We start from the raw sequence: 14,935 nt of genomic DNA on the forward strand, positions 1-14,935 counted from the left end.
GGAGAAAGGGATGTACCACGCCCCCTTTGTGATTTGCATATCCGGCGGGCACGCCCCCCCTGCTGGAGGTATCCAGGAAGGAGAGGTGGCGGCGGCGCCGGCGCAAGGAGGAGCTGGGGCGCGTCGGGGGACATTGCACGGTAAGGCTCAGCCTGGCTTCTCTGCACGCGGCCCTCCCCCCCCCCGGTGAGCGGGGGGCCTGGGCGGGGGGACGGGACGGGGCTGAGGCTGAGGCTGCAAAGAAAGCGGGGCGGGGACGCCAGGTAAAGGGGGGGTGCTTTCCGGGGTGGGGGAGAGGGAGAAGCTCCCTTGGACAGGCGTTGGGTGGAGTTGAGGCTTGGACTCCATGCTGGAAGGTGAGCAAATAGGAGACTGCTCTGAGCTTTGTCATGGATCCTGGAAAGAAAGGGCAAGGCTGGTCGGGGAGTGCCTTGCAGGGCGGGCGTCGCAGGGATTCATTGGTATGATGGTTAGGGGGCGTGAAAGCTGGTCGGAGTGGGGGTGTTGCAGTGGGTTGGTGGAAGGGTGCTCTCGATGGGCTGAGAAAGCGTGTAGGGGGGCATCACTTGGGTGCGCTTGGCCTTGAGAATTATGTGGGGTCTTTTTCTGGTGTCTGCCAGAAGTGTGGGGAGGAGGGTCTTTGTGGGTAGTAGATGAAGTTTGGACTTTACCTTGGCCGAGTTAGTTGTGGATTGTTGTGTGTGGGGTTTTTTTTTGGGGGGGGGGTTGCCAGCATTGAGATCTGGCCCTGGGGAGGCAGGTAACTGGTTTTTGTTTTTCGTTTTTAATTTTCGCCGGTGAAGCAAGCAATAAGTTAGGACTCCTGTTGTTCTTCCGATGCCCCTGGTCAGCATTGCCTTGCTATGTCGGGGGGGGGCTTGATTTCCCCTCTGACTATTGTTGATTCCAGGTGGCTTTTTATTTCTTTGGTAGCAGGTCAAGACAAATCTTGCTCGTCATTTCCTTTTCTTTGAAGGTCAATATGTCGCTGTTGACTGAAATTTAGTATAATAAGCTCTAGGAGGTATAGGCCAGTAATTGGCATCTTGGTGCCTATTAGTTGTCTGAACCACTCCATTAGCCTATATAGGGTCAGTACTCAGTCGGAAAATGTGTCCCTCTGATGTGTTGGACTCTGACTTATATCAGCCCCAAGCATAATCAGTGGTTAGGGAGGATGTGAGTTGTAGTCCAACAGGGTTTGATGGACCACATGCTCTCTATCCCTGGCATAGGCCAAAGGTTGGCTCTGGGATTTCATTGAGGAAATCCAAGATGGCAGATCCTCTCTTATGGAGCAATGTGATATGTGTGCTTTGGAGCATTTGGCGTTAGCCTTGGGCAAGTATGATAATATCAGCCCGCATTGATGGAAACCTGCCCTTCATTGTGTTAGATAACTGTTTGTGGTACTGAAATTACCACATGAACTGAGCCAAATTTTCCCTTTGTTCCCCAAACACTGCTGACATCTGAGGTAATGAATGCCCCTACAGATAAGCTTGAGGCAAACTGAAATCTCCATGCAGTCTTTAGCAATATGAGTGGACACCACACCCTAACTAGTAAAGGTATTTGTTAAGTATCACAACTGAGAATAGGCTTGTTGTGTTCTCCAAAGGCCAGGCACATAAGTAACAGATCAGTTTAGGCTTCTATAGCTGAGAAACTCCCCTCCTGCCCTATTCCCCCTCCCAGTTTAATTTGGACTCCATGTGTAACTTCTAAGAGAAGCTGGTCTCTTCAAACAATGAAGGCTTGCTAGTTGTTCAACCTGAAATAGTAACTGCTTTGGAGGCTGGGAAAACTTACCGGGTCTCATTAAATCTGAGTTGTTTCAGTGGAAATTGGAGCCCTTTGAAATAATTTCATTGTTAAATAAATCTCTTTGAGGTTGCCTTATTAATGGTCTTTCAGCAAGTTTTCATTCCAAGCTCAGACAATGTTGTATTATTGCGGACAAATGGCTTTCTACCCCTGCTCTGCACCTCTTGCTGTGCTGAAGTGAAACATGTCATCTTTTTCTTGGAGGTGGGTCAGGTGACCCTGTAGGTGTTCATGCCTATTGTATTGTTGAAACTGGAACCTGGGGGTGGTTCCTTGAAGTTACCTGTCTGCTGTTCATGGTTGAAATTTGTGTTACTATTCAGAGTCTAGAGTCACCTATGCAGCATAATGTTTCATGAGCAGCAGCAAGTTTGAGCTGTTAAAGCTGTTTACATTTTCAAGGTCTGTGTAGGAAGCAAGGGTGTGCTATGTATTGTTGATGCTTCTGTTAAAATATATTTTGCCACAGGTGTGCTCAAGCTGCAGCTGGTCAAGCAGCTGCTGCCTAATATTACATTTAATATGTGGGTTTCATCTTAAATGAGAACTTGTAGTCCAGAGTGTGCACAATTTTAATAATGTTTATTCTGCTCCTATGTGATCTTCTCTGTTGTTTATTGTTGAGGTCTGTTCCTGCTTTGCTGCGGCATCAGGTGTTCCCAGACCATCCCTGGTTCCCTTGAGCGTACGCAATTACAATAATGGGATTGCTTTCTGAGTAAACATGTTTAGGGTCTGTATAGTAGGGTATACTTCCAGAAGGGAAAATCAGCAATTATTGAACTTGACAAACCTGTAGGATGAACGACAACTAGTATTGGTATACAACCAAATGTAAACAGAGAGCCACTTTTTACAGTCTTTCAGCAGAGTTGGGGAACTTCACTTGTAACTTCCGTCATCCTGACCATTGACCATGCTGACTGGGGCTGATGGTAGGTTGAGAAACATCTGGAAAGCTGCATCCCTGACTTACAGGCATTAATATGTGGTATAACAGCAATGGAAACTAGTTGCCATTGCTTCATCAGAGGCGGGTGAGCAGCTTTCGGTCACAGAAGACTCCATGTACTATCACACTTAAAAATATCTCTGACTCTTTGCTATGCAAATACTTCTCATAGGAATTAACACCGAAGCTGCCTCACTGGAGCATACATTATATTTTAAAATTGTCATTCTGAAGCTTATGGTTAACAAGTTTGTCCCAAATGGACAATCTTTTTCCGAGTAAGTTGGGTGATTAAAAAGAAAGATAGCCCTACCTCCTTTTGCAGGATTATGGGAACATTTTTGTGTGATATGTGGTATTTTCTATCTCTAATATGAATCAACTATCATGGAATGTCCTTGCCAAGTACAGCATCAAATAAAGTGGAAAATGGAAAATACTGACCTGTCTGTTACATCACTCAAAGGATTAATTAACTGTTGCCTTTTTTACGTATATTCTCTGCAGTAACTTAAATGTGGTATAACTTCCATGGTTTAAATGTGGTGTTGTGGAATTATCCACAGTGTGATTTTTACTGGTGTCTTGTATAGCTCAACTATGAATTGAGAAGTTAGCTTCTGGCAATAAAATGACTTGGTGGTGCATGTATAGTAATAAATTTAGTAAGCAACACAAAGTTTTTATTGCTGTTGTTTTTTTCCTTACAGACATCATAAATGCCATTGGTATTTGGAGTGGAGTTTTAGATTTTGGGCTAATCTTGCTTCTGTATGGAATGCAGATGTGCTTCAGTGGTATGCTCTGCTGCAGAGATGGGAAATCTGTAGCCCTCTAGATGTTGATGGAATACAACTCTTATCATTATGACCATGCTGGTCGAGACTGATGGGAGCTGAAGTACAACATCATCCGGTCATCTTGCTCTGATGGTTGTAAATAAGGTGGCTTGTGTGAACTCCAAATGCTACTGTTCGCTTGCACAACAGACTTCTTCTTGTGCAATGGAATGTCCCTTTCCTCTGCTGTCGCCTGCAGGCCGCTCCCACACCCACAAAATCTGCTTCAGAGTGTCAAGGGTCCCTCTGGATCAGTTTTTGGAAGCATGCAGGGAGAAGAAAGGGGAAGCTCCATTGTGGGAGTGGAATGCTGTTCATGCAGCATTGGATACAAGTCTTATTCTGAATCAGGCTTAGGCAAACTCAGTCCTCCAGATGTTTTCGAACTACAACTCCCATTATCCCTAGCTAACAGGACCAGTGGTCAGGGATGATGGGAGCTGTAGTCCCAAAACATCTGGAGGCCCGAGTTTGCCTATGCCTGTTCTGGATCCTGTCCTATGACCTGGCTATCTTCTTGGCTGTTTAGTCTGTCACATTTGCAGTAAGGTGAATGCTCTGTCTGACTGAGGCCTTATTGAAATGTTGATAACTTCAGTTAATCTGAAATATTTCTGCTTTGTGATTAGTCCTCCTATAAAATTTCCGTTTAGTCGTGTGTCATTTTCCCAGATATTACATCTGATCTCTTCAGGTCTCACAATACAGATTTAAAATTCAATGGTCACCTGTAAAAAGGAAAGAAACCCTGTGTTGATTGTGCATCTTCTAACTCAGTCCTAAAAAGGCTTACTCAAGAAGAAAACCCCACCAAGTTTCGAACTTGCCTTCTGGACATTCCATGTTTAGAGTTGCAAACCTTATTCCTCATAGCAGTGAATGGAAACCCTCTCTGTGCTGTAGAACATACACCAAATGTTCTCAGATATGATCAGGGCTTTTTTCCAGCTGGAACTAGCTGGAACTCAGTTCTGACACCTCTCAGGTGGGCGCCATTATAAGAGAACAAGGGAGGTGTTCATGGTGAGTTTCGGCAGCTCTTTTTCTAGAAAAATAGTGCTGGGTTTGATGCTTTTCAGTGTTCCTTCCTGATTATGTGTAGGCATATGATTATAATTTTAAATGTGATTTTGCCTGGTTTTCTCAAAATTAACTAAAGTGGAAACAAATTTTGGAGAGTTCTCAAGTATGCATGGATAAACCCACTTTTCAAAAGCTGCTCTGAGTTCCTGAAGACTTGCCACTGCAACATTTTATTCAAACATTCTGTTTAAATTCTACTTGGAATAATTGGCTTAACTTGTCACCTTGTCAGTCTGCATTAATTTCTGTTTGACTTTTTGCCAGCTGCACATATCTCTGTTCTTGTCAGATTTGATTTTGGGGTCTTTAGTTTAGAGGCAGGAAACTTGTGAACTGCAATACCTCAGGATCAGAGGTTTGCTAAGAGGCTACAAAATATGGAGTATGATGACCTTTTAAATAATATTCACAGGTCTTCCTTAATGGCCAGAAGTAAGTCTGGTGCTTTGGGGATGGCACAGAACAAAAGTCTTAAACATGCAGATTACCCTTCCATTTAAGACAGGATAAACCACTTCCTAACTGAAGAGTCTTGCATATTGTATCAATCAGAGACCTGTTTTAATGAAAGTGATAGGATAACAACATTTGCTCTTGTTATGAGAACCATAGCTGTCAACCTTCCCTTTTTTTGTGGGAAATTCCCTTTTTCTATCGCCGTTTCCTGCTGCTATCCCGGATTGATAGATATCCCTGTAGACTGTCCCCGGGACAGGTGAGGCTGCTGATCCCTTATTTTCAAATCTGAAAGTTGACTGCTATGATGAGAACTGATTAACACATTTTCTGGTCTTGTTGAATAGGTCTGTTGTAAGCCTGCATTGCTTACTGAATACCATAGCTGCAGGGAGGGGCATAAGTCTCTCTCTTGATCACTTGTCAAGCCTGTATCTCTGCTACCAGCAGCTGGGCTACTCGACATACATGGCTGACTGAGTGCTTCATATTCTGGGTGCCATAATGAAATTTCTTATGTATCTGTGCCCCAAACCAGGCATATTCTGCTTTATCTTTTCCCTTTCCGCCTAATCCTCTGATTGAGAGCAGGACTGCGTGGGAAAGGAGTTTGTTGGGGATGCAGAAATGGTGGAAAGGGTTAATCCGCTCCTTTTCCTGCTGCTCTTCAATTTCTGATGGCAACCTCAGTTGTTGTTGTTGTTGTTGTTGTTGTTGTTTTTAAAGGAACCCACAACTATGTAACATGTAATTTGGCCCTGAGACATACCTGGCACCTTGGCTTCATTTCCTTCATTTCAGTACTGTCATGGTAAAAAAACACCCTAGCAAATACACCTGAATCTTACAGATAAGACTGTGGGCCAAAATGAAGAGCATCTTTGCAATCTGATGGGTTGCTAGTCTTCCTATACGTTTCCTGTTGTTGAGAGTTTTGGAGACAGCATTTATCGAAAGTTACTTTAAGAAAGAGGGGGGGGGGGGGAGGAAAGAAAGGAAGGAAGGAAGGAAGGAAGAAAAGCATGCCATGATGTCTGTCTTTCTGTCTCTTTTTTTCTTACACACTGAACCACTGCTGTTGACTGTCTTTATAACTTGTCACGTGGCTGACAATAGCCAATAAGAAGAGGGCCAGGGCTGTTCAATCATAGGATTATTTTCCAAATTAAACCCTTAGAAGTAATGTACTTAAATTGTTGAAGTTGGCTGAACTTAATCATCATCCCTAATGTTCTACGTCCCTTTAATCAAAACAGCCTTGAAAACACTCACATCTTTATATCCTTCTAAGAGGCCTCAGAGGGGGGGAAAAAACCACTTGAACATACTTGTTCTGTGATGGGGTACTCCTCTTTCATCCATTTGAGTCAGCAGTGTGAAATTATACATTTCTCAAAACCTATTGGCCACTTCAGCTGTGTCAAGTAAGTATTTGGCAGCTTTGCAGTACTTTGGATGCTTATGCCACTGCCACAAAAGATTTTCACAGATAAAATTATGCATCCTTTGAAGAAAGTGGGTAGAGAGGGAGTTTTCACACACACACACACACACACACACACACACACACCCTCCATCTCTCATAGCACTAGAACCCAGGGTCATCTATTTATGCTAAATATTGGAAGATTCAGGTAACAGCATATTAAATGATGGTGGCCGCTCCCACATTATATAATGGTGGCCACCAACTGTGATGGCTTTAAAAAGAGCCAACAGATGAATTCATGGAAGACCAGGTTACCAATGACTATTTGTCATGATGGCTGTGTGGTGCCTTTTACATCAGAAGCACTTCTGCTCTGAGTACCAGTTGCTGGGGATCATGGAATCGTGGAATTGTCGAGTTGGAAGGTACACTGAGGATCATCCAGTCCAACCCCTGGCAATGCAGGAATATGTATATGTCCCATATGGGGATTGAACCTATGACCGTGGTGTTATCAGCACCATGCTCTAACCAGCTGAGCTATCCATGAGCCAGGATAGTGCTCTTACACCCATATCCTGCTTGTGAGGTTCCCAGGGGCATCTGGTTGACCGCTACAAGAACAGAATGATGCACCAGTCAATCTTTTGGTCTTATGTATCAGGACCCTTTGTATGTTCTGCATTTGCTTGGAGCAGGGCTGTGAAAAGCATAACCAAAGTTGCAATGTACAAACTGCTAATTGTAAATGTCAACCTAGGGTAAACTCCCAAAGGCCAATTGTGTTAGCATGGTGCATTAAAAATTACCTTGGACTCACCAAAGCTTATGCACAGTAACTATGTTATCTTCAAGGTGCTACAACACTCTTGATGTTTCAGCCCAGAGTTTTAAAGGTCTTCTGTGAATCTGCCAAGTAAGTGCATTTGCAAATTGTCTGAGACCCCCTTCTGTGTTTCCCCACCTTAGGAGATGAGGCAGATGGTAAAAGGTGAGAGGGCCTTCTTGGTAATGGTGATCTGGGTTCAGAATGTGCTCTGCAGGTGAGGCTGATGTCTTTTCCAGCAGCATTGGCCCATGAGGCGCTAGAGTGAATATGCCTCAGCTTCTGCAATGAGAGCAGAGGCAGTTTTACACTGCACCCCGCCAGCTGGGGCCATTGCAAGTTGTTTCAACATCACAGTGGATCGCGAAACCGCGATGTTTGGCTGGTGATACATCCGTGTTGAAAACCTAACATCGTCCAGCCCTAATGCTGAGGATGGTTGTGACCAGTGGAGAAATTTGTCTCTAAGGCCCAAGGCTGTTCTATAAGCTTTATTGTTCAAACTGTGTGCCCTGAATTGTGCTCTGTGGAATTGAGGAAGCAAAGAAATTGGTTGGGATCCAGTATGTTGGGGTTTCTCCATCACTGAAGACTTTTCCAATATCTATACGTTGTTTTCTTCCTCAGGCCATCACAGCCCTATTCCACCTACAGGTGGTGAAGAAATAGAAGTTGATTTTGTGGATATTGTGTGTATTGTATCGTCAATGTTTGTAAAAATCGTTTTGAGTCAAAAGGAAGTTGGGTGCAGTCTTCTGCATGAACTTTCAGTTCTGTAGTGGGTGCATTGGCGGGTAAATCATTTCCCAAGACTGGAACAAGAAATCTAGTCGTTCATTCATTTTAGCATTATGTTGAAAGAAGCACATTTCTCTACTGTCTGTTTGTGACAATGGAAGTTAAGTGTAATTTGACCACATAAACCACATTTATGAGCATCTTACTTTATTTACTACTTCCTTCCCTCTTTTCCTCTCTCTGTTGTTTTCCTTCTTGCAAAAGTTTCCATGGCAGACAACTGGGCACTCTTTCCTTCACACCTGTTTTTGCTAATTGTCTTTACCAAGCGCTCCTTGCCCAGTCAAACTAACACACCAGATAGTTGCAGTTTTTGCTCCTGTTGGTATCTCAATACTCAGAGGTTAAGAAGCCACAAAATGGGTTGTGAAGTCTGTGAAATAATTTGCTCAAGGCCTGAGGGTTACTTTCCTGAAGTGGAAAGTACGCACAACTCCCAGCTTGGAGGAAGTGGAAAGTGAAAAGAACTCATGAAAATTATACCATACATTTCTGCCAAGTGGCTTCCAGGTGGTTGGTTTTTCAAGCAGCATTGGCCTATTGTTGAGGGACATATTGAATAGTCATGCCTGATACTGCATTCTGTAGCAATTGGTTGCTGCCAGACTTATCAGGGTCAGTATGTGCAAGGCAGTATCAGAAACAAAGTTGTTGTCATGCTTAGTCTCCATGCTAGGAAGTGCTTCCTCTTCAATGAGACATTTCATTCGTCTTTTGCTGGTTGTTGGAAGAGCTGCCATTTTGAAAGCAGCCTTGGAAATTATCAAATGGATTGCTTATGGGTGGCATCCCAGTGTCTGAACATTTGGATTGTTGGTTGGTTATACATGGGAACGGTTATGATGAAATAGTTACTTGCCCAAGATGAGATCTTCATGGCTGAGGTGGGATCTAACTTGGGTTTCCCAAGTCATAGTCTAACAGAGTAACCATTATAGCTTGCTAGATAGGTGATCGTTTTCACTCCCATCTGCTGAACGGTCCTGCTTTAATGCCTACCCACTAGCATATCTGTCACAAGCTTCTACAAAAGAAGCCTTCTAAATTAGGGATGGGAAACCTATGGACCTGCAGATACTGGTGGACTCAACTTCCAGCAGCTCCATGGCTGGTGGTGAGAGGTGTCGTCCAACAACATTTGGAGAGCCATAAGTTCTTCCTCCCTGTCCTAAATTCTTCTGTCACAGTAAAATGTGTGAATGTACTGTTCTTTCCATAGATAAGTATGGAGTATTGGGTGATAATACTTTAGGAGCTTACTCAGTCTCTATGCACTAAACCGGCACACATTGGCTGCACAACACCCTAACATCACTGCTTGAATATGGAGACATTGAAGAATTTGTTACAAGAAGGGGGAATAGATCCAGTTGTATGCAGTTTTACTGATTTGTTCTTCTTTTTTGTACAGTCCAGAGCAGCCTTTCTCAACCTTGGGTCCCCAGATGTTGTTGAACTACAACTCCCTTCATTCCTTGCTAGCAGGACCAGTAGTCGGGGATGATGAGAGTTGTAGTTCAAAAACATCTGGGGACCCAAGGTTCAGAAAGGCTGGTCTAGAAGGTAAGAAGTGCAGCTGTGTGGCAAATACTGAATTAGCTGGAATTGGTAGTTTTCTACATGGGAAGCTGCCTGTGTACCAGATCAGACCATTGGTCTATCTAACTCAGTATCGACTACTGATTTGCAGCAGCCCTCCACGGTTTCAGGCACAAATCTTTCCCAACCATACCTGGAGATGCCAGGAATTAAACGTTGGACCCCTTTCCGTGCTACTGAGTTGCATCCCTTCTGCTACAGATCATTCTAGTTGGGTGTAAAATATGTTCACCTTGCAACTTCTGTCCCTTAATTTGGCTATCTATCCTTCACTCTTGTGTGGTGGCAAAACTCATAAGGGAATAGTTTGATTTATGACATGCAGGGGGGGCAACCTCATTACTGGTTGGAATGCCAGAGAGAATGAGCCCACTTGTTTATATAAGCATAAAGTAATAGAAACATCCCCAGCTGCTAAGACCTTTGCTGTAGTCCAAGAATTTCATATTGGAGTGTGTGTGATGAGTGGCCTCCCCAGGGTAGCGACCTTTATTGTGCCCCTCAGTAGAAAACAGCAGTAAATTGTTTGCTTGCTGCTTCTAAGTTATACTATAAGTAATTTGGTTACGTTTGCAAATATATGGGACTCATTTCTAAAATTGAACATTTCATGCTTGGTAGAATACTGTGCTGATTTATGAGAATTCTTGTATTTTCACATTGCCCTGTTTGGCTAAATTACCTGGTACCAAAGCAGCATACTGAGAGGCAACTTACTGTATTTTTCGCCCTATAAGACGCACTTTTTCCCCTCCAAAAAAGAAGGGGAAATGTGTGTGCGTCTTATGGGGCGAATGCAGGCTCCTTGGCTTCAGCGATAGCAACGCGAAGCCTCCGAAGCCTGCGTTCCGGAGGCTTCGCGTTGCTTCCGCTGAAGCCAGGAGAGTCTGCTCTTTGAGGCTGGCGGTGGGGAAAGCAGCGCTTCCCCCATCGCCCGCCCCAGAGGATGGGGGGCAGCAGGAAGGCGCGTGACGCCTTCCCGCTACTCTCCAACCCTGCTTCGAGGCTGGCGGTGGGGAAAGCAGCGCTTCCCCCAATGCCTGCCCCAGAGGATGGGGGGGCAGCAGGAAGGCGCGCAACGCCTTCCCGCTACTCTCCTACCCGGCTTTGAGGCTGGCTGTGGGGAAAGCAGCGCTTCCCCCATCGCCAGCCCCAGAGGATGGGGGGCAGCGGGGAGGTGCGCGACACCTTCCCGCTACTCTCTAACCCTCCTGCGGGCTTTTGCGGGAGATGGGGGAATTCCCCCACCTCCCGCAAAAGCCGTGCGCTCTTTAAAGGGTGTGCGGCTCCTGCGGGCTTTTCTATGAGGTGGGGGAATTCCCCCATCTGCCGCAAAAGCCCGCAGGAGGGTTGGAGAGTAGCGGGAAGGCGTCGCACGCCTCCCCACTGCCCCCCATCCTCTGGGGCTGGCGATGGGGGAAGCGCTCCGGAGGCTTCGCGTTGCTTCCACTGAAGCCAGGAGAGTCTGCTCTTTGAGGCTGGCGGTGGGGAAAGCAGTGCCTCCCCCATCGCCCGCCCCAGAGGATGGGGGGCAGCAGGAAGGCGCGCAACGCCTTCCCGCTACTCTCCAACCCTCCTGCGGGCTTTTGCGGGAGATGGGGGAATTCCCCCACCTCCCGCAAAAGCCGCGCGCTCCTTAAAGGGGCTCCGCTCTTGGGGGCTTTTTCCCAAGGAGGGAGAAGGGACTGACTGGCCGTTTCAGTCCCTTCTTCCTCCTGGTCGAAAAGCCCGCAGGAGTCACGCTGGGCTCCTGTGGGCTTTTGCGGGAGGTGGGGGAATTCCGCCACCTCCCACAAAAGCAGGGAGAAGGTCTTGGAGTAGCGCACAGGCTGCGTGCAGCCTGTCCACTGCTCCCAGAGCTGCGGGGGGGAAATCCTATTTTTTTACTTGATTTCCCCCCCGAAAACTAGGTGCGTCCTATGGGCCGGTGCGTCCTATAGGGCGAAAAATACGGTAACTTGTTCTTGCTTTAAGCCTTTATGGTCTACCTTTCCACTCAAAATTCAAAAGGGTCTTACAGTCTAAAGTTGAACAATTGTTAGATGCATCTGCAGGGATAAAGCTGAAATTCTTACCTGTGGTCTGCCACTGACTACTGTTCCAGTTGATTTGCTCCTTGGCAGACCACCTTAATTTCTTACGTTATTGCTTTTATGTGTGTGGCGTGGTGTTTGTGCTTTTGTCCTGTATTTTTGTATTGTGAACAGTCCTGAGATCTTCAGATGAAGGGTGATATAAATTTTATAAATAATAAAGTAATAATAATGAGGGTCCTTGTGGGACGTGGGTGGCACTGTGGGTTAAACCACAGAGCCTAGGACTTAACGATCAGAAGGTCGGCGGTTCGAATCCCCGCGACGGGGTGAGCTCCCGTTGCTCGGTCCCTGCTCCTGCCAACCTAGCAGTTCAAAAGCATGTCAAAGTGCAAATAGATAAATAGGTACTGCTATGGCAGGAAGGTAAATGGAGTTTCCGTGCGCTGCTCTGGTTCGCCAGAAGCGGCTTAGTCCTTCTGGCCACATGACCTCCCGGAAGCTGTACACCGGCTCCCTCGGCCAATAAAGCGAGATGAGCGCCGCAACCCCAGAGTCGGTCACAACTGGACCTAATGGTCAGGGGTCCCTTTACCTTTACCTTTTAATGAGGGTCCTAGGTCTGGCTGTCCAGACTGAGATCTCTTCTCAGTCAGGGTAGGTGAGACTGGGTGAGAGGGACTGATAATCAGACTCTTATTAGAAAGCAGCTTTGTATGTTCCGCATTTAAAAACCCAAACCCTCCTAAGTTCATATCCAATGGTTATTAGTAATAATGGCTATGTTCTCCTACTTTTGGAAACTGTATGCTTCTGAATACCACTTGCTGACACCGCAGAATGGGGGAGAGTACTGTTGTGCCTCAAGTCCTCCTTGTCTGGTTCCCATAAGGTATCAGGTTGTCTAAAAACAGGCTGCTGGACTAGATGGGCCACTGGCCCAATTCAGCAGTGTCTTTTTCATGTTCTCACTTCAGCCTAAAGAACACATATGTGGCTTGATAGAACTGGGGAAAACTTATCCAATATGTGTTGCACATAGAAAACATGTTCCCTGCAATGATTGTCCACAGCAGCGGTAGGGAACCTTTTTTCTGTTGGGGGCCACATGGGCTTATTGCTGTGGCTGAGAGCCTTAAAGTTGTTATCATTTGCTATTGTGAGATACAAAGGTGGTCCAAAAACAGCTCAAGAATAATTGGATACAGCTGCTGCCCAAAATATACATGGCAAGATGGGTGGTATACCAGCCACCGTTTGTATGCAAAATTTTCTAAGAGAAACTGCAGATATCCTTCTGCTCTATTGGATCTTCCTTTTCCTTCCCTCCAACATAACACCTTTTCCTAAAACATGTCTATTCATCTTGGAATTTTCCAAGTTCCCAGGCCTTGCCCTTCTTAAACTGCTTTCTTCCAAGGCTTAATGTTTTTCACACCTTGTTTTGTGAGTGAAGGTAGTTGAACTCTTGGCTTTGCATTTCCTGCTCCAAATGCTATTGTTAGCTCAGTTGCTTTGGGTTATTCCTGTATTTACCATCTTTTATTAGCTTTTGCAGAGGCATTGAGCAGCAGTATCTGCAGAGGTGCAAAATACCTTAAGGCTGTTGCATCTTCCATGGCAGTTGCTGGTTTAAGCGTTTGTGGTTTTTTGTAGAAACAGATTAACAATTAACCTGTCTCCACACCAGATCTTGATGCATCAACCAAGGACCGCTGAACATTTTTCTCAGCGCTGTAAACACCGGGAAGACTCCCACGTGCAACCGCTGTAGAAAGCATCCATGTAATGTGTACAACTGCATGTACGATTGTGTGTTCCTCAGAATTTGGCAGAGCGGCTCCTTTAATGAAAGCCTTGCTTTCCATTTGCTTTATTTTTAATAAAGGCTTCAATCCTCCATGTAGCAACAGATTATTTCACTGGAACCTAAGTGCCTGTTTTGAATTAGAATTTCAGCTAAAACCTTCAGGCTTTCATAGTGTCAGGGATTAATACAACCCCTTTGAAGAGATCAAAAGAGAGAATTGGTGTCTCTTGAGCAGAGCATAGTCTCTTACTGGTGGTGCCTTATGTGCCACAGCCCCTGGCCTCACCTACACCTTTCTGTAATCACCCAAAATATTCTGTGAAAATGCAGATATTCTAGCCAGATACCACTAGACAAAAGTAAGTCTCTGAGCACAGGTTGCATACTCAACATTACAAAAATTCTAGGTAGTTGTGTTGGTCCACTAGGGAGAAAAAAATACGAACTTACAATAGGCTATTGATTTTATTAGTATTTTGATTAAGACCTTCACAATTTGACAAGATAGTGAGCAAGCTTTCAAGTTCCCCAGAACTCTTCTGGGCACGATGTTGGAAGTCCCAAAGTATGCCGTTCTCAAGAACGTTATTCTTTATATATTTAACAAAACGGTCGGGGTAGATCAGGCATTTCCAAAGTCCGTTTCGGGGGCCTAATGCGGCCCACTGGTCGGTTTAATCCGGCCCCTGTGGCAGTTTATTTCCTGGGTTAAAATTCCCCAAAAAGCCTCCACAACTTCAATCCTAAAAAACGTTCCACAACTTCATAAAAAAGCTGAACATCTTCAATCTTAAAAAGATCGGCAACTTTGGTCGGCCCTCACAGCCCTTCACTTCATCAGATCAGGCCCTCTTTGAAAGAAGTTTGGACACCACTGGTGTAGATAAAGCTGGGTGATGTTTTCTGTCCCTCAGGGAAGGGGAATCTTTTTCATCCTGAGGGGTCTCCCTCCCTCCTGGGCAACCAGTGGTGGGTGGGGCCAGAGGCAAAAGTAGGTGGAGCAATGCAGGTGGATGTTACTTTAATATACAGTGGTACCTCGGGTTAAGTACTTTAATCATTCCGGAGGTCCGTTCTTAACCTGAAACTGTTCTTAACCGGAAGCACCAATGGGGCCTCCTGCTGTTGCCGCGCCGACAGAGCACAATTTCTGTTCTCATCCTGAAGCAAAGTTCTTAACCCGAGGTACTATTTCTGGGTTAGTGGAGTCTGTAACCTGAAGCATATGTAACCTGAAGCGTATGTAACCCGAGGTACCACTGTAGTAGGCTACATTCCACCCA

General features: G+C 45.4%; 1 protein-coding gene across 4 annotated transcripts in view; it reads left to right on the plus strand.

Moving 5' to 3' along the window:
• Positions 1 to 14,935, plus strand: part of LLGL2 (LLGL scribble cell polarity complex component 2) — a 67,607-nt gene continuing 52,672 nt past the window's right edge. For 2 of the 4 annotated variants that reach the window (XM_081850692.1, XM_081850693.1), the window contains exon 1: positions 1 to 140. In XM_081850692.1, the coding sequence (XP_081706818.1) occupies positions 11 to 140 (130 nt within the window). In that variant the 5' untranslated portion in view covers positions 1 to 10. Of the gene's footprint in view, positions 141 to 314; positions 357 to 14,935 lie in introns of those variants that run through there. The other 2 variants (XM_081850691.1, XM_081850694.1) reach the window with 2 other exon arrangements.

This window comes from Podarcis erhardii (genome assembly GCF_964252035.2).
Source record: "Podarcis erhardii genome assembly, chromosome: 2".
In the NCBI taxonomy this organism is placed as follows: domain Eukaryota; kingdom Metazoa; phylum Chordata; class Lepidosauria; order Squamata; family Lacertidae; genus Podarcis; species Podarcis erhardii.